The sequence below is a fragment of the Acanthopagrus latus genome, chromosome 1 (assembly GCF_904848185.1).
Source record: "Acanthopagrus latus isolate v.2019 chromosome 1, fAcaLat1.1, whole genome shotgun sequence".
NCBI lineage: Eukaryota > Metazoa > Chordata > Actinopteri > Spariformes > Sparidae > Acanthopagrus > Acanthopagrus latus.
Genome location: NC_051039.1, coordinates 2,388,442 through 2,405,957, shown reverse-complemented (window position 1 = coordinate 2,405,957; position 17,516 = coordinate 2,388,442). Strand labels below are relative to the sequence as shown.

At 42.4% G+C, this 17,516-nt stretch overlaps 2 protein-coding genes across 9 annotated transcripts in view; both read left to right on the top strand.

Moving 5' to 3' along the window:
* The window catches only part of myom2a (myomesin 2a), a 39,267-nt gene extending 33,610 nt beyond the window's left edge, over positions 1–5,657 (top strand). For all 8 annotated transcript variants that reach the window (XM_037107537.1, XM_037107530.1, XM_037107508.1 and 5 more), the window contains 8 exons: positions 584–671; positions 770–808; positions 1,422–1,527; positions 2,473–2,636; positions 2,797–2,833; positions 2,927–2,949; positions 3,309–3,364; positions 4,039–5,657. In XM_037107537.1, coding sequence (XP_036963432.1) covers positions 584–671; positions 770–808; positions 1,422–1,527; positions 2,473–2,636; positions 2,797–2,833; positions 2,927–2,949; positions 3,309–3,364; positions 4,039–4,599 — 1,074 coding nt within the window. In that variant the 3' untranslated portion in view covers positions 4,600–5,657. The remainder of the gene's footprint in view (positions 1–583; positions 672–769; positions 809–1,421; positions 1,528–2,472; positions 2,637–2,796; positions 2,834–2,926; positions 2,950–3,308; positions 3,365–4,038) is intronic.
* A 63-nt stretch (positions 5,658–5,720) lies between these two features.
* On the top strand, positions 5,721–16,789 carry LOC119020056 (protein FAM83B-like). Its single transcript, XM_037099136.1, has 5 exons — positions 5,721–5,997; positions 6,155–6,679; positions 11,587–11,751; positions 13,434–13,558; positions 14,721–16,789. Exons 2-5 carry the CDS (start codon positions 6,242–6,244, stop codon positions 16,753–16,755), a joined length of 2,763 nt encoding a protein of 920 aa, XP_036955031.1. The 5' UTR covers positions 5,721–5,997; positions 6,155–6,241; the 3' UTR covers positions 16,756–16,789.
* The last annotated feature ends 727 nt before the right edge of the window (positions 16,790–17,516 follow it).

Genomic DNA, 17,516 nt, shown 5'->3' with positions numbered 1-17,516 from the left:
CACCTTACGTTGATGCTGAGGTGTCGTACCGGGCTGTTGCTAGCTCGCTGACTCATGACTTGACGGGTGGATGTCGGATTAATATTGGTTTAAATTGGTTGCTTCAAGAAAACACACGTCATATTTGTTTTACAAGTAGAAACAGGTGAACAAGAAGAGCAGCAATGTGATGTAAACATATTTTTTTCATCACGTCTTGACTTTAAAGTTGGTCCATGAGGTTTAGCACAGTTTTAAAACAGTTAGATGATGCTAATTTGTTCTGACAATGTAAGAAGACGCACAAACAAGAAATACAGAATGAGCAGATCAGATCTTGAAGACACAAGGCGGCGGTGCTCATACCACTCTTGTCCACAGGGGGCGCCAGAATCAACAAATAATTAAAGTTCCTTGTAACACCTGTAACACCACCTAATTACAAACAAAACTCATCATATCATCATGGTGTTGTGTGATGTTAGAGACACTGTTCACTGTGTATCGACACTCCGTACCTTCAAAATGACAATGAAGGTGTTAGTTTAAGGTAAAAAAAAGTGTCATAATGTTGCTTTAATCTTAATAATCTTTGTTTTCCCAGTTCTCCAGAAAAGATCAGGGCATTTACAAGGCCGTGCTCGGTGACGACAGAGGAAAGGACACGTCTGTGTTTGACATCTCAGGACAAGGTACGTTTCTTCACTGCTCAGACGGATCAATTATTATATTCTTACTCTCATAATCAACATGTTATAATGTGTTTTGTGTGTCTGTCATTGACTTGCAGTGTTTGATGACATCATCAATGCCATCGCCCAGATTGCTGGTGAGTTTGATCTCACTTTAATTTTTTTCTCCAAAGTCTTATCAGCGGGTATATGCTTGAAAAAAGGTGAATGAATCTTCTCCAAAACAAACATGTGGAACAGTAGAAAACATTAGCGAGGCCAGTTACTTTATTATCTCTTTTACTTCTGTCTCTCTACCAAACACAACGCCAGCTCCTCAAACGGAGACAGACTGAAAGGTATTTACTCACATCATACCATCGGGCCAGAATTTAGTTTTTTGTCTAACGTTAAAGGTGCATTACTCATAATATCAAACTTGTGTTATTCAGTGTGACAGGATATAATGATTTATTTAAGTCATAACTCTTTGCTGCATGTAGCTGTAACCTGTTGTAGCCTGAAGGTTTTGACTGGTTGTGGATTCAACCTTTAAATAAAAACTGAGGGAAAGAGCAGCCTCAGGGACTCTTTAGATCACTATCTGAAGAGAAAACTGAGGGAAAAATGAGGGAGGGAAAGCTGTGTTTGCAGAGTGAGGTAGAAGGACGGAGTGTTTACTTTCTGAACACACATGCAGCAGTTTTGATTGCACAGAAAACATCTTTGTCTTTTTCTGACAGTGTGTTTCTGTGTGTTTGCTGCCTTCAGGTGCGTCGGCCTCTGACCTGGTGCTGCAGTGTACTCCAGAGGGCATCAGGCTTCAGTGCTACATGAACTACTACACAGAGGAGATGAAGACCGTCTGGAAACACAAGTACGACCTCCACATTTACATTTCACATAGACAGGATTCAAATATTTACTCTTTCAGCTGAGATGTAACAACATTTTGCAGCTCTCAAGCTCTTTTTTTGTGACAGTTACGATACCTTTATTTTAACTATTTGAAACATGCATATTCCATTTGGATATTCCTAATTAGTTCCCAACGCAGCATTAAATACATGTGGGACACACCAGTATTTTTCTGTACTACTATTTTTTTTAGACTTGTTGCCTGTAACAACTCAGATTTCGAACATAAACATTATTACAATCTTAAATATGAACAGTTTTGTGAATACGAAGCAAATATCACAACACCGACATTATCAAGAGGGTTGACAGACTGAGAGAAGGAAGCTGTTTGAAGGATTGAAACAAATCCACCACTGCCGGAATACTTATTATGTTACATCTATATGTTGATGTGATAAATCACATTTCAGGGAACTTTAAGTTGACAATATTTAGTGGAATTACAGTTTAATAGGATTATTGGGGTTTTTTGGGATGGGGGGGGACGTAGCCAGTGTTGTGAGGGTGGTTATTAAATTTGTGTAATAAAATAAAGTCAAAACTCTGATTCTAGCGTCTTAAATGTGAATATTCTCTGGTTGCTTTCCGGCTCTCTGACAGTAAACTGATGACTTTGGTTTGTGGACGTCATCTCGGACTGATCGACATTTTTCACCATTTTCTTCACGTTTTTTCGACCAAACCTCAAACTGAAAATAATCAGGATTTATTGACAATAAGATTGATGTAGTTTCCCTCAGACTTTGTACTTGTATTTAGTATTCTCCTCTCATATGTGTTCATGGATGGAGGAGAATTCCCTCATCAGTCAGTCAGCTCTGAGGTGTTGTGGTTGCTGTGTTCAGCCTTTGATCCGTCGTTATCAGTGTGAAATGAGAGCCTGTGGCTATAAAACCTGCAGGGAGAGTAAGATCGCCTCCTCTGAGAAGATGAGGATCGGCGGCACGGCGGAGATGGCCTGGATGCAGATCTGCGATCCGTCCGACAAGGAGAAGGGTCACTACTCCATCGAGATCTCAGACGGTGTGAAGACCCACACCAGAACCTTCGACCTCTCAGGACAAGGTAAAGGAGGAATTAACCCTTTTATCTTGACTTAACGTTTCTAATCAATGTTTGTATTCAGTTTTATTTTAATAATCTGTGGTCAAAGGTTTTGATTTCTAGGTCTGCGATCTTGAAAAGTAACATAGATTCTTCCTGTCTTTTTTTTTTTTTTTTGCAGCGTACACTGACGCATATGAGGAGTACCTGAGACTTAAGTAAGTTACTGGGGAGTCGAGTAGTTTGTGAACAAAACTCATTAAGTTGTATCTGAACCTTATTAATTATACCGTCGTTCTTTCATCTTTCAGGGCAGCCGCATTCGCTGAGAAGAGTGAGTATATCTTTATTTATTATAGTGATATATTCATAATATTTAAATATTATGGATGAGTGAGAGATGATGTCTAATCGGGTCATGAGAGTGTTTTCAAAGACGCCGCCAGCGGCTCTTTGAGCATTCTGAACCTTTTCAGAGGAGCCTCAGTTTTTTTTGCTTTGTATGCAAATTATGAGTTTTGAAATGATGGCTTCAAAGACAGCTTCACATTCCTCCTCCCCCTCTTCCTCCTCCGTCTTCTGAGCATGTAAACCGTAATAATACTGAGACAGGTGCAGTGTTGCATCACCTCACAATGTAAACAAGGTGATTTTCTTCACTGGAGTAACGTTCATGTTGTCGTCTGTCCTCAGACCGTGGCAGAGTGGTCGGCGGTCTGCCTGACGTGGTCACCATTATGGAACAGAAGGTGAGGCGTTGATATAAATGGACACTGTGTCATGTTAGGTGACATTATCACAGTACATTCACTTTAGGTGTTTTGATTAAGCCGTTGCAAGCTGACAATAGCAAGGGGGTCAAAAAGCTGCACTGCAGCATTCCCATGAAGTGCCGGAACAAAATGTACATGGAAGTCTTTTTTTAGAGTAAAGCAAAGATAGTGATGTCAGCCTCTGAATGGACACGTGCTGCTTCTGTGGAGGTGGAAGTGTTTTCAGTCAGATAGTGTTTGTTTATGCAGCTCAAATGTAAATTAAAGAGTATTTCCTCTTTTCAGAGAGTATTCATCTGTTAGTGTGAATAATCCACAGACCTCCCAGTGAACAGAGACTTTTACATTTATAGTTTACAGTTCATATATTTTTAATTAGAGGTCTTCTTACAAGCTGTTTGCATGTTAAAGTGTGCAGAATGTCCCAAGAAGTCTTTAGAAATAAACCTTCTGTGCCAGAAATATATATCTGTTTTATCCTTGCATCCATCTTGCAAACTCTAAGATTAATCACACGAACCCTTGAGGGGGCTCGATCCACAGGTTGAGAACCAGCCACACACTTCTACTGTGGTGATTGAGAAGAATGACATACTTTTATATCTACTGTAATGAGTTCTGTTATTGACTTGACTTTTGAACCTCTGCAGTCTCTGAGCCTGACCTGCACTGTGTGGGGCGAGCCGACCCCGGAGGTCACCTGGTTCAAGAACGAGCAGGAAGTCGCCTCCACTGAGCACACCAAGGTCACGTTTGACGGCGGCAAGTTCGCCAGTCTTGTCATCAACCAAGTCACTCCCGACGACTCTGGCAAGTACAGCATCAACGTGCGGAACAAGTACGGCGGAGAGTTCGTCGAGATCACCGTCAGTGTCTACAGGCACGGTGAGAAGATCCCAGAGCCCAAACTGGGACAACCCAAAATGCCTGCCGCCACGCCAGCTGCTACACCTGCAGCCACGCCTGTGCCGAGGTCCCCTGCTCCGCCTTCCAAGACCCCCACCCCCACCCCCTCCAAGTCTCAGACCCCAGCGCCATCCGTGAAGAGCCCAGGCTCCACCCCCGCTTCCACCCCGGTCCCCAAATCTCCAACCCCGGTCCCCAAATCTCCAACCCCGACTCCAAAGTCTCCAACCCCGACTCCATCTCGTGGCGTCAAGTCGCCCACCCCGCCCAGATTCATGAAGTCTCCGACCCCACCCAGGAAGTAAACAGCGGTGGTGACGTCCAAGGGGGAAAAGTTTGCTGTTAGCAAAGCTGATTTATAGCATGAGTGTGAAACCATCAGCTGTTAAAGTTTATGTAGATGTAGTCGCTGTTAAAAGTCCCACTTTCTGAACTTCTGGACTACCACTGACAAAGAACGGGCTTCTCACCAGTTTGAAGGGTTTTTTCTTTAATTCTCTCTGTGTTTCCGAGAACAAGTTGCAGAATATAAACCTGCAAAAGAGGGACTTTGACAGTGGCGAACATGCAGTAGATGTCCCGTCCAGCTGTTTCATGTCAACTGTGCTTCACAGGAGGGAAAAAGCACAAAAACTAAGAAAAATATAAAACCAGGGTAGATGTTGATGTTCTGTGTTTGAAAAGCTGCACCTTCCACTACGCTACATTAGTGGAACGCCTGTTTACATTTATTTTTTGTGGCTGTTAAAGGATAATTCCCACTTATTACAACTTGGTTCATATTTTCACAGTTTAATCAGTGACAGATCAAGAAATATGACATTTATTTGGAAAAGAAAAGGAGGGCTGGCGGTAAAAACTATTTCCCAGGCTGTTCGCCGTACACATCTCGATTTACTGACTTATCGTAGTTGTGCACAGAGTGTCCTGTACAGTCAGGGATTATTACCGGCATTTCCAAATAAATTAGTTTGGATTATTTTCTAACCTGTCCAATCATGTTTCTATCCCTTCTATCCGTAGTGATGTCACCGCGTTCCGGTGAGTACAAAGTCATAACTGCTAAAAAAAAAAAAAATATGACCAAAATTGTTGTCAACCGAAATTATCTTTTAAACTGGATGACCTGTGAGTGAGCAGGTATAGACCTGAGCGGTTCAGATACCAGATTATTCTTTTTGTTTTAGTTTTCCTGTCATCAACAGATGCTTTTGTCCCATGTAGCTTTCATCACGTAGAGATCCCAATAAATCTGATCCTGTGAATAAAGAAACATTTACTTCCTGCCCTGGTCTGTCTGTCTGTCCGTCCGTCTGTGTCCCCCAAAGCTTTGTGATGGCAATAAACTTTACTTATCAACCTCCGTCTGTTGTCTCTGTGTGTGATCTCTGCTCTTGTCAGACACGACAGGAGATAACGTGACATATTGTGTTGAATCCAGGCTCACAAGGGCTGCATGAGATCTGCTTCAACAGCCCAGGTGAGGTGAGGTGGGCAGGGCTTGTTACAGAGCATGAGTAATAGGGCAGGTACAACGAGCTATTCAGTTTGCACAGACAATTCAAACCCACACCTTAGAGCTGCTGCTTCATGCTGCAGAGAGCACAGACGCCACCACTGACTGTAATTTAACTTTACAAGCTGCTTTTTCGTCAAGGTTCAGGACTTGGGAACAAACCAGGGTTTTCTCATCCAGTCATGAAGTAAGTTTTTCAGTGTTCTGTATATTTGCAGAGGAAGGCAGCACATGCCTTGTACTGTTTATCTTGTGGTGAATCACACTTGACAGACAGGTTTTTGTCACTTTGAACCACTCTGTCACTCTCAGTGAACTCTGCAGTGTCTGTTGCTTCATTACAGGGAACAGAATGGTTACCAGTCACACCACTTGTCACACTGAAGGTAAACCTCAAGGCCTGTTGTGAGTAGAGACTCAGAGGGGCATCGATGGAGTCCAATCTGTCCCAGCTGTCTTCACTGATAGAGGACGACAACCCTATTTACATCCAGCCACATTACAAGGAATCCTACCGTCTGGCCATCTACGCCCTGCTCTGCGGGGGCAAAGAGGCCTACGAGGAGTTCCTCCAGGCAGAGCAGATCAGCCACCTTCTGTCAGAGGAGGAGATCCTGTTCATTTTGGAGAATGCAGAGTTACCTGTCCTGGAGGAAGAGACCGAGGAGAAACAGGACAAGGACGGGCTCAGTCCCTCCACATACTTCCCAGTCGAGTCGGATGAGGAGGTGCCGGACCTGGAGCTGGGCTGGCCCGAGGTTTCGCTGGAGAGCGTAGACACGAGCATCAGCCTGCTGTACCATCCGCCCAGGCTAAACACACCGAGCATTAAAGAAGTGGTTCGCAAACAAATACAGGAGGCGAGGAAGGTGAGGAGCAAACACAGCCGAGTGCAGTAGTTTCACCATTTATCTGTTGGTTTAGCAAATTTCCACAAACCAGAGGAAACTGGTCCAGTGGATTGTAAAACCAATCAACCGATTATCAGAACAGCTTAAATATAAAATATTCAATATGCAACATTTAAGCATTGAAATGTCTGAAGATGACTCGACTTGTGTTTTATATTTTGTATTTTGATTCAGCTTCTTTACTCCAGTAAAGGGAATGTGTTAAATTCTCATCCAAGTTATGTTCAGTTTGCTCTATATATCTTAACTTTCTCCTCCTCGCATTTTCAAAACAGTCTTGTTACTTTAGTTTAAGGGAACTGAGGATTTTTTTTTTGTGGATTTGGTGTCATCATGCTGCCTTCCCAACATCACATGACTGATTTCAGCCATTATCATGTAGAGGAACAAAGACGTAAATGACATAAGAAGCCGTAAACAGACAGAGAGGGAGGCTGGAATGTGGAGAAAAGGCGTGTTAGTGTCTCGTGTCTGCAGAGAGTTTCTGATTTTCTCTCTTCGTTGCTGCTCGGGACGCTTTACCAACCCAACATGTGTCGTCCTGGGAATGAAACTCAGCAATCAACTGTCTTTGTGGTGCGTTCAGGAAACAGCTGGGAAAAAATCCTACTGATTCTACCTTTAACTTTAATCTTTGAATTTTGTTAATATGACGTGAGCTTCAGTTAGCTTTGACCACAAATGTCCTTCAGAAAGAGACTTTTTACCCTGATACTCTGAGTACTAATGATGTTCTGGAGGCGATGTGTGATGACACCAAATTTTAAAAATCCATAATTCCCTTCAATTGCGTCAAACTAAAGTAATGAGCCTGTTTTGAAAACGTCAGGAGGAGAAAGTTCAGAAATATAGAATCGAGGAAGGAAGTCTGAAGTGAATTGAGCATAACATAACATGGACGAGATTTTAACACATTCCCTCATTTATTAATAATGAAGACAACAACTTCCATGATCCCACACTACTTACATCTTGTGTTTTGTTTTGATAAAGAGATCCCTAGTGGCAGAAATAACATTCACTGCCTTCACATTGACATCTGATCAATCACACCTCTGAATAGTCTAACGTCTGATCTATCAGGTGGATAAATGTGCTGAGATTCATCTTCCTGGCTTTGCTGCACATATCTTTACAAATGGACTCCGAGGACAATAGCAGCATAAATGCACAATGAAAGGCGTTGCTTTGCACAGAGGAAAACAAACACTCATACATATTTCTCTGCACACAGAGCACACTGTGGGCCTCGACAAGGCTGTACATCAGTGGAGACAGCTGAACGCTCAAGTCCTTCTGTTCTATGTCTAACTGTGACACGAAACTCTGAGCTTCACTCTTTCAACAGTCACAAAGAAACATTTTAAACCCTACTTTAGCCGTTTCACCACACCAGATATCAGAAACAGTTGTACCAAAGTGGTTTTTAGTGTAATCTACACTGTAAAATCCAACAGGTGGTGGGCATATTTTTTGATAGATTTTTACTTGTACATCTAGCTCCATTAAGGGTTAGAATAAAAGCTGAATCCTTACTTGAGGGTCTCTAGGTTCCAGTTTGGACTCTTCAGTCCAACAGACAGCGGCTTCACTCCTGAATCGTGACCTAAGGGTCACTAGTTTACAGTATGGACTCTTCAGTCCAACAGACAGCAGCTTCACTCCTGAGTCCTGACCTGAGGGTCTCTAGTTTACAGTATGGACTCTTCAGGCCAACAGACAGTGGCTTCACTCCTGAGTCCTGACCTGAGGGTCTCTAGTTTACAGTATGGACTCTTCAGGCCAACAGACAGCGGCTTCACTCCGAATCCTGACCTGAGGGTCACTAGTTTACAGTGTGGACTCTTCAGTCCAACAGACAGCGGCTTCACTCCTGAATCCTGACCTGAGGGTCACTAGTTTATAGTGTGGACTCTTCAGTCCAACAGACAGCGGCTTCATTCCTGAATCCTGCAGGTCATTGTAACTCAGGTCCAGCTTTCTCAGACTAGGCAACTGGTAGCTGAGAACTGAGGACAGAAGTCATTCTGACTAGCATGAATTCATCACCTTTAGGCCTAAAAGGTGGCCAGCTGTCTGAAGTCACCCTCAGGGGTCAGAGACGCCGCCGTCTCCAGGGTTGTAACTTCCTGCCATGATAAGGGGTTATTTACATACTGGCGGCACATACTCGCAGTTATGATTTGGTGTTTTGGCTGCCTGGGAGGAGTTTACATTCTGTTTTTTGACAACCTAACATTTACAAGATCAATAGAGTTTCTGTGATCTGGTAATTGTTCTGAGAAAGTTCGAGCTTTCTTTTCTTTGAGGATTTTAAGACAGGTCAAACTTGGTCCCAAAGCGTCACTTTTGGATGGGTTTCAGACTCAAAACTAAACTTTCTCACAGATCGGACCTTTAATTTGATGGGACAACCTCCGTTCAAATGAAACGTGCGCAAACAAATCCTAAAATATGAACAGATCCACTTCATCTGACTCAGTGCTGAGCTCAGGAGCAGACACATGTTAGAACGCAGCCTGCCGCCCTCCTGCAGGTCAGACCAGCTGCGTCCTGCAGCTGCTCGTTCATTGTTATAAAACCATAATCGCTCTGCTAAACGAGATGCTGACAGTTCTGTTCCATCAAATCTGTAAAAACAAACCTACTGACGGCATTAAACCATGATGAGCCAAAGAACAGCCTGTGATTTGGCAGCAGCATACGTAATTTAATGATTAGTAATAGAAGAAGAATTCAAATAGTTCTCCTGCCCTTACTATTGTCATTAGGTGTCATTAAGCGTCATACGATCAATGATGAGGGTTTGCTTAATTGATAAAATGACACTTAATGACATCAATCATAACCAACACATCCTCATTCCTTAAAGACTGAACCCAGCCTGTGTAATAGTGTTGAGTTTCTGACTGCTGGTTGGATGAAACGAACATGTTGAAGGTGTCACTTCAGCTTGGTGTCATTCTGACGACATAATCAGTTGATAAACTGGAGAAAATAATCAGAAGATTTTAAAATGATCATCCACCTCAACCAGCTGCAGCAATAAAATCATAACATGACACGTATCCAGCAGCACCTGACATTAAAGGAACAGTTCACTCAAAAATGTAAATCCAGTCATCCTCTGCTCCTCCTGATGATATAAAGTCCTCCTCTCCTCCTCCTGATGATATAAAGTCCTCCTCTCCTCCTCCTGATGATATAAAGTCAGGTGAAGTGCCATAGTCGACAGAACAGTTCTGGAGCTTCACAGTAAAACAGAGTTGCAGCATTCTGTTAAACAACAGAAGCAACTAGAGATATGATTAAACAGAAAACATAAATGGATCCGTACAGCTCATCCAAGTCTCGGGAAGCTCCAAGATCCTGGAGCTGCTCAGCTTAAAGTGTTAGCTGTATAAAGTGGGTGCACGGGCGTCGAATGCTTGGACTTGGACTTTCCATCATGCGTGGAGGGAGAAGATGATGACTAAGTTTTCATTTTTGAGTGAACTGTATCTTTAAAGCTAGCAAAGCACTGACTCAAGGAGAAAAACTAAGCACCTGAGGGGAATTTTTAGCCTTTAGTCCATGTTCTTGAGTTAATGCCAAAAGATCTTGCTACAGCATGAACTATACAACTTAAAGAACATATATCACTACACACACACACAGTTTACTCTGCTTCAGGCAAAGACATTAATTTGCCTTTTGCCTTAATGCAAAAGGTTAGCATGAAGGTCATGTTTCACTTTCAGACACACAACGTCAGCCGGCCGACGTGTCTCAGCTTGAGTGTTCTAGATGTTCAGATGTCTGCAGAGCTGAACCTGATAATTCAGAAATTACAGCAGGGTGTGTGTGTGTGTGTGTCATTCCACAGATATCCTCAATCTGAGAATGATTGATGACAAGCACACACGGTGTAGCTGCTCAATATGCAGTGACTGCAGTGTGTCTCTTGTCAGTAATCTTCCTCATTTATAGCACATTTCTATCTCATATACATTTATATTAGGATTTTAAAAAGTTTCTTAAAATCACAATTTAGGCCTAAAACATAAACATTAGTTTTTAAAGTGATAATTTTAAGATATACATTTCTATCAGTTGACTCATTCACAATGTCGGAATTTAACTAAGTACATTTACTCAAGCACAGTCCTTAAAGGGTAACTCCACCAATTTCCCACATTAGACCATGTTTACAGATGAGTACATCATTCTTTATTTAGATTGTAATCCTGTTAGTAATCACTTTTTTTTTACTGAATGCATTGCAATCTAATTACACCTTATGTCTTCAAGACCTACAAACATTTTTTTTAAGTAAAATTGATGGCGTTACCCTTTAAGTAGACTAAGAATACAAGGTATTTGTTCTTTTTTATGCAATTTTACACTCTTACCATATCTCAGATGCAAATATTTTACTTTTACTCCACTACTTTGACTATTTATCTGACAGCTTTAGTTACTAGTTACCTTTCAGTCCAGTCAGTCCAGTGACCTTGTGTTTGTTTATATCTAGAAAAATATTCTCCTATTTATTAAATGTTAAATACTATAGATTCTGAACATTTATATGAGAATGAAGTATTGCTTTGTAAAGATATATTTGAGTAATGGCGTCCAGAGCATAGAGTGACGTCATACTCCAGCTGTGTGTGTTTTTATCAGCGCTGTTGAATAATGTCTACTAATAATCTTACAGAATATGATGCATTACTGTAGACGAAACCACCTAACAGTATAAATAAACTAGTTAAATGAGTTCAACATTAAACATCTACAGCAGTAAAATGTCATCTGACTACTCAAACAGTCTGAATAAACATTGCTTCTTCATGTAAAGGATTTTTGAATGTTTACTGTGTCTCCAGGTTATCGCCATATCAATGGATGTCTTCACTGACGTCGATATTTTCAAAGAGCTCATCACAGCCACGTTGAGGGGCGTGGCGGTCTACATCCTCCTGGATGAGTCCCGCTACAGCAGCTTCCTTGCCATGTCGCACAGGATTGGCATCAACATCCAAGACCTCAAGGTGAGAAACACCGTCATGATCTTATTCATATTCATTTAGTCATAATCCTCCCTCATGTTGATGGAAAGTCATTTGTTCATGCAGAGCAGACATGTGTCAGCACAAATGTTTATCTTCCAAAACTTTGGAAAACCCAGCAAAAATGTGGTCAGGTTGGTGATGATGGAAGCATCTTGCAACTCTTACAACAGAAAAGTCAGTCTCAAAAAAACAAACAAACACAGGAAGGTGACGCTGACTCGGGCTGAAAGTTTGGGGGGACAAAAAACTACATTCAGTGTGCACCAACCAAGTTTGGGCTGTGTTGGTTCATTATCACTTTAACAGCCAGCAGGTGCAGGGAAGAAACAAAACATTACGCAATCAATCATGTGATCCACTTCATTAATATATACCTGGTTGTTTACGCTGCACAATGCACTTGTTGGCATGTGCCAACAAAGATGTTTCGTACCATATCACATTGTGTCACAGTGTTTCATATTGTATCGTTACATATCGTGTCGTTGTCGTGTGGAATTGTATCAAATCATATTGTATCATATCGTACTGTATCGTGTCACATTGTGTCATGCATGTAATGAGGATCTTGTACTCAACATGAAAGGATTTAGGGGACTTTAAACAAATGTACAAATTGCTGCTGAGGGTTTGAAAGTGATCACTTTTATTCTGGTCAACAACATTCACAGTAAAACAAACATCCACTGTTCTAAAATAGACATATTGTAATGCACACACACGTACACAAGTAGACAACGTACACCACAATAACGTGTTAAATATGATCTGACGTGAACATTTTTCTGACATTTTGGAGGAAATAAAACAACCCATCTTCTCTGTCCTTGTTCATTTATATTCCACCGATGTTCACTGCCAGAGGACGTTTCGCCTGTGGCATGACCTTTCTTCTATTGGCAGGAGTATTTAGTGGATTAAGTCTGACATTTGCTCCACACCCTCGTGAAAACGTTGTCATTTACCAGCATTCCCATGCTGTGTTCATACCTGCTATTATCATACGAGACGACTGCAGCAGCCGTAGGACTGATCTGTTAGCGTGGCTGGATTTTCCTGTCGAACAGCATCACCAGCACAAACAAAGAGACGTCAGAGAGAAACACAGTCAAACTCTGTGATCTCTGTGCAAATTGCTTAGCCAGTAGCAACATCAAAATACCAGCCTCAGAGAAACTGGTGCACAGGTTCGATCTTGTTGAGTATCACGAAGGGTGGGTGTGCTCAATGAAAGTGGAAAAAAGTACTGCATAACTTCTAATTCCCAGAATCACTTTGTTTAGGATTGAATTTAAAACAAAAAACATGAATGAAATTAAATCTAGTGAAGTAAATTACATCTCATTTAAACTGAAAATGTTGCTCGAACATGAAAAACAAACTGTTATGTTGTTATGAAGGACGATTGGTCAGAAAGTTCAAACTAGAAAAATGACTAAAAGGGTCATGAGCTGCAGTACATGTCAACAAAAAAAAGATGGTATGTCAGTGTTGTTTTCACGACTTGTTTCAGACCCCAAGTGGCCTAAAATTAACAGGTTTAAGTAAAATGTATGTATTTGAAAAAGAACATGTACAAAAAAGTATTTAGTTGAATCAACTGTTTCCCTGGCTGAGGAAGCTGTAACCTGGTGCCTCTTTTTTGTTTTTCTCTCCAACAGAACATTCGTGTTCGGACGGTTCAGGGGCAGGAATATAAGTGCCGGTCCGGGGTGAAGTTCCACGGAGATCTGGAGCAAAAATTCCTACTGGTGGACTGCCGGACAGTGTTGTACGGAACGTACAGGTGAGTCGGTGCTACCTTTATCCACTCAGATGTATTACTCAACAATTAAGTCAAATTAGGGGCCACTGATCAACCAAAGTCTGTAATCCACCTGATGTTTCTTAATGTTTTGCTCTGGAAATTCAACACACTGTTGCCATCTATGCCTTAAAAAGTGATCTGTATCTGGATGTCCTGTCTAGAAAAAAGCTTGTTAATACAACTTCTACATGTAGCGGTAACAACTTGTCAATGATGTCCATCCATTTTTAATGCTATGTTGTTGACACTGTCTGTCAGTGTCGCCTGACTAATTGGTATTTTGAGATTTGACCACATTGTGGGCATGTCAACATGAGTGTACAAGCGTACTTGGCAACATGCTTATTTTACTTTCAAATTCTCAGACAACCACACAGAACAATTCACCATCTCGAATTAACTTCACCTTCATTGATGTAACAAATTTTACAGCCCCTGTTCTATAAGACTTTACATAAGAAACAGGGATTCTCCTCTCCAGGGTGTCTCAAATTTTGAGTCCGTCTCTCTCTCATTGAGAAGGATGAGGGGCAACAATACAGCAAGTTACTTAAGGAAAAATTGTTATGAATCAGGAGAAATATTAGATAGCTGGAAAGGGCAACAAAACACATGAGTCTCCTGGCAGGTATGTGTGCAAGGTAGCAAGGAAAAGGACCGAAATACAGACAAGAACGGTTTGGTGACTTATGGGAAAAACGTTGATACGTAAGTGTAAAGGCAAGTCCAAAATGAAATGGTCCAGACTCCACAGGATAACAGGAATGGGGCAGACAAGCAGGTACAGGTTTGGGTTCAAGTTCAGGATCAGATGACTGGAAAGCAGAAGGACAAACGAACATTGACGATGTGGCAGCTGACTGGAGAAAAGGGGGGGGGGGGGGCTGGTCTAAGTACTGTTTAATGAGACACCAGTGAGCAGGTGGATGTGGGAGTCAGGTGACAAGGATTGATGGGGAAAGTCGAAAAGAGATGGGAAATTAGACTAAAATATCGGAGGCATCCGAGAGGGGAGAATCTAAAGTCTAAAGTTTTGGTTATTAAAGATTAATTTCAGTTCCAAGTTAGTAAGGGAAATCTATTCATCATCATCATCCCTGTTGGATCTCTGATGACTCATGATGCTATTTTCTTTTTTCAGCTTCACATGGTCCTATGAGAAGATCAACCTCAGCATGATCCTGGTGATCACTGGTCAGCTGGTTTGCTCTTACGACGAGGAGTTTCGAAGATTGTACGCTCGCTCCACTGTTCCTCCGGTGCGATTCGCGGCGAGGCCATCTGCCCAGTACCTGCGAGAGCCTGTGACCATGCAGAGCCCAAACTCCAGCCATCTATCCCTCCATCAGATTCACATGAGATCCATTGGGATGCAAGCCATGAGAAGTGCTCAGGAAGAAAAGTATAACAATGCTGCCATGTTGACCAGGGGCCTCAGCGTGCAGGAGAAATTGCATCAGTATCACTATCCTGACATCGGGAATCTGGTGCGGGGACACAGTTACGGCGGAGAACTACAGAAGTTAAACTCCTTGACTCGGCTGAGGATGGGAACCAAAGACCTCGGAGTCCCTGTGGAAAGGACTGGATCAAACCCGAGGGGTGTGAACGACATGTTGCCATCAAACAGGACTCAGCAGCATCTTCGGCACCAGACTCGCTACGGAGCGGATCAGAATCTGATTCCATTCAACTCTGAGACGTCACTGCACAGGTGGAAGATGGACACGTACATGAACGACAGCGACATGCCTCTAGATGCATCGTGTGATGCGCTATCCCCGATGTCATCTCCATACAGTAGTCACACCGGATTAAACGAGTATCAGTCTCAGCAGATTCACACCCGGTCCAGGAACATTAAGTCCAGGATGGAGGAAATGAGGCAAAAGAGGCTCAGTCTGCAGGATTTCAACAACCTCAGGCAGAGCCAAGAGTCCTTGAGGTCTGGATATCTGTCAGAAAGACCTAAATTTGTCTCGTTACGAAGAGGTCTGGACATGAGTGTGGCAGAATTAGAGTCAGACACACACAATGGAGGCAACCAGAAACCAGCCAACCACAAAGACAGTGAACCAAACATGGAAGAAGGTCTAACTGATGGACACCGTTCCACTTCTCACTACGATGTCAAAACGGTTTCAGATCGAAGGACGATGCCGACGTACGACTGGCATGAGCCTCTTTCCAGAACAACCTCGGCAAGTGACTTGGATGTGAAACTAAAGGATCCATCGCTCAAGCTCTCTCATCTGCAGCCCAGCGGTCTCAGTAACCAGCACGCAAGAGCAATGGAGTCTTTGATCGAAATCCCTGAAGAGAAAGAGGGTTCAGGCTCACGTGTCAACAGTTCAGACTCCGCCGCATTCAAAGCGGGAAACGAGGAGATTCGCAAGGACGAGAAAGTAAAGGAGAACTCTGTGACACTGAACTTACAGGCAGAATCACAACATCAGGGGCCAGTCAAGAGAAAACATGGCTCTACAGGTAAGGTGGCTAACAGCTCAGACTCCCCATATCCCAAAGGACAGACACCAGTACCGAATGAGGCACAAGCTGTCCCAAACACTTCTCACCATGCAGTGGATCCTAAGACCAGTCACGCGGACAAAGGGCAAACACAGTCTGAGGAACCGACCCTCCAAAGGAAAAACTCCTTGAGAATGAAAGTATATTCACTGCTCACAAAAGAGGAGAAGACGCTCCAAAGAAAGCCTTCACTGAGATCGAAGAATCCCTCGGCATCAAACCAACCAGTCAAAGCAGAACATTCACAGGCGTCTGCGGCAGACCAAACAACAAAGAAAGGTCATTCACCGAACATCTCCAGGTCGCAGAACTCTGTCGACGGTCCATCTGAGACAGACAGGTCAAAGTCTCCATTCCCGAGATTATCTATTCAGCGTTCAAGTAAAAGAAAGACGAACCCAGCAGCAGAGCAGGACCAAGGATCAGAGAGCACTCTGGACGACAAGGGAACGACTACCAATCAAAGACAGAAAGTATACAGTCGATTTGAATACTTGTTGAACAATGATGGCAATCCCAAAGACAGGGGCATTCCACCAAACAGGCCTCAGTCTGGATATCCAGCATATCAGACACAAAGTGGGACTGAAAACAAACTGGGAAAATTCATGCAGCGAGTAGGCGGTCTAATAGGCAAGAATAAGTAAAGCTGCGGGAAGAAAAGTAGGCCGCCATGTTCAGGAACGAAAGCAGAGTTCACCACTGGACTCTGCTACATTTTCTCTTTGATGAGTTTGACAGCGTGGCTAAGATCGTATCAGATCTTATCAGGGAAGATTTTTACAGCTGATGCCAAAACACAAGATGTAATGAATCATGAGCTGCACGGATGAAGTGGATGTTACAGGGAAACAGGGTTGTGATGTGAAAATACCAGTATGTCAAGTTGTTTACCGGTGAAGTCGTTGTAACATGAGCATTTATAGACGAGACGTTAGAAAATACATCTGTTTATATTGAATGCGTTTGTTCTGTTTTGAAAGTTTAGTTCAAGGATAAACTGGAGAGATTTCATGTTTTCTTTAATGGTAACAAATCCCATGAAAAGACCAAAATTAGTCATGAACTGATCTCACAAGCAGGTGTCATTTGTGTATCCAAAACCAAAAACCTGACTTTCCTCTGCGACATAGAGCTCCATTGTCGTCCCAAAACTATTTTAAAACACACAAATGAGTCACATGATCACTTCATTTTGACTCAATTTCATAAACACCATTTCGCTGCCCAGTATGTGGATTCATCCGCTGCTGAAAACACAATTTCCATACGTGTACCAAGGAACCGATGTTAAGACAGTATTTTAGAAATTAACTAATACATTGATGGTTTAGGTCTTTTCATGGAATGTGTTTAAAATAACACAAAAGAATGTACTGTAGTATCACTAGCCTTATCCACTGATATT

Bases quoted from the DNA above. Each gene is read 5' to 3' on its own strand.
- LOC119020056 (XM_037099136.1), top strand. From the start codon at position 6,242: ATGGAGTCCAATCTGTCCCAGCTGTCTTCACTGATAGAGGACGACAAC. The intron at 6,680-11,586 runs GTGAGGAGCAAA...CTGTGTCTCCAG, and splicing joins AAATACAGGAGGCGAGGAAG to GTTATCGCCATATCAATGGA. The intron at 11,752-13,433 runs GTGAGAAACACC...TCTCTCCAACAG, and splicing joins TCAACATCCAAGACCTCAAG to AACATTCGTGTTCGGACGGT.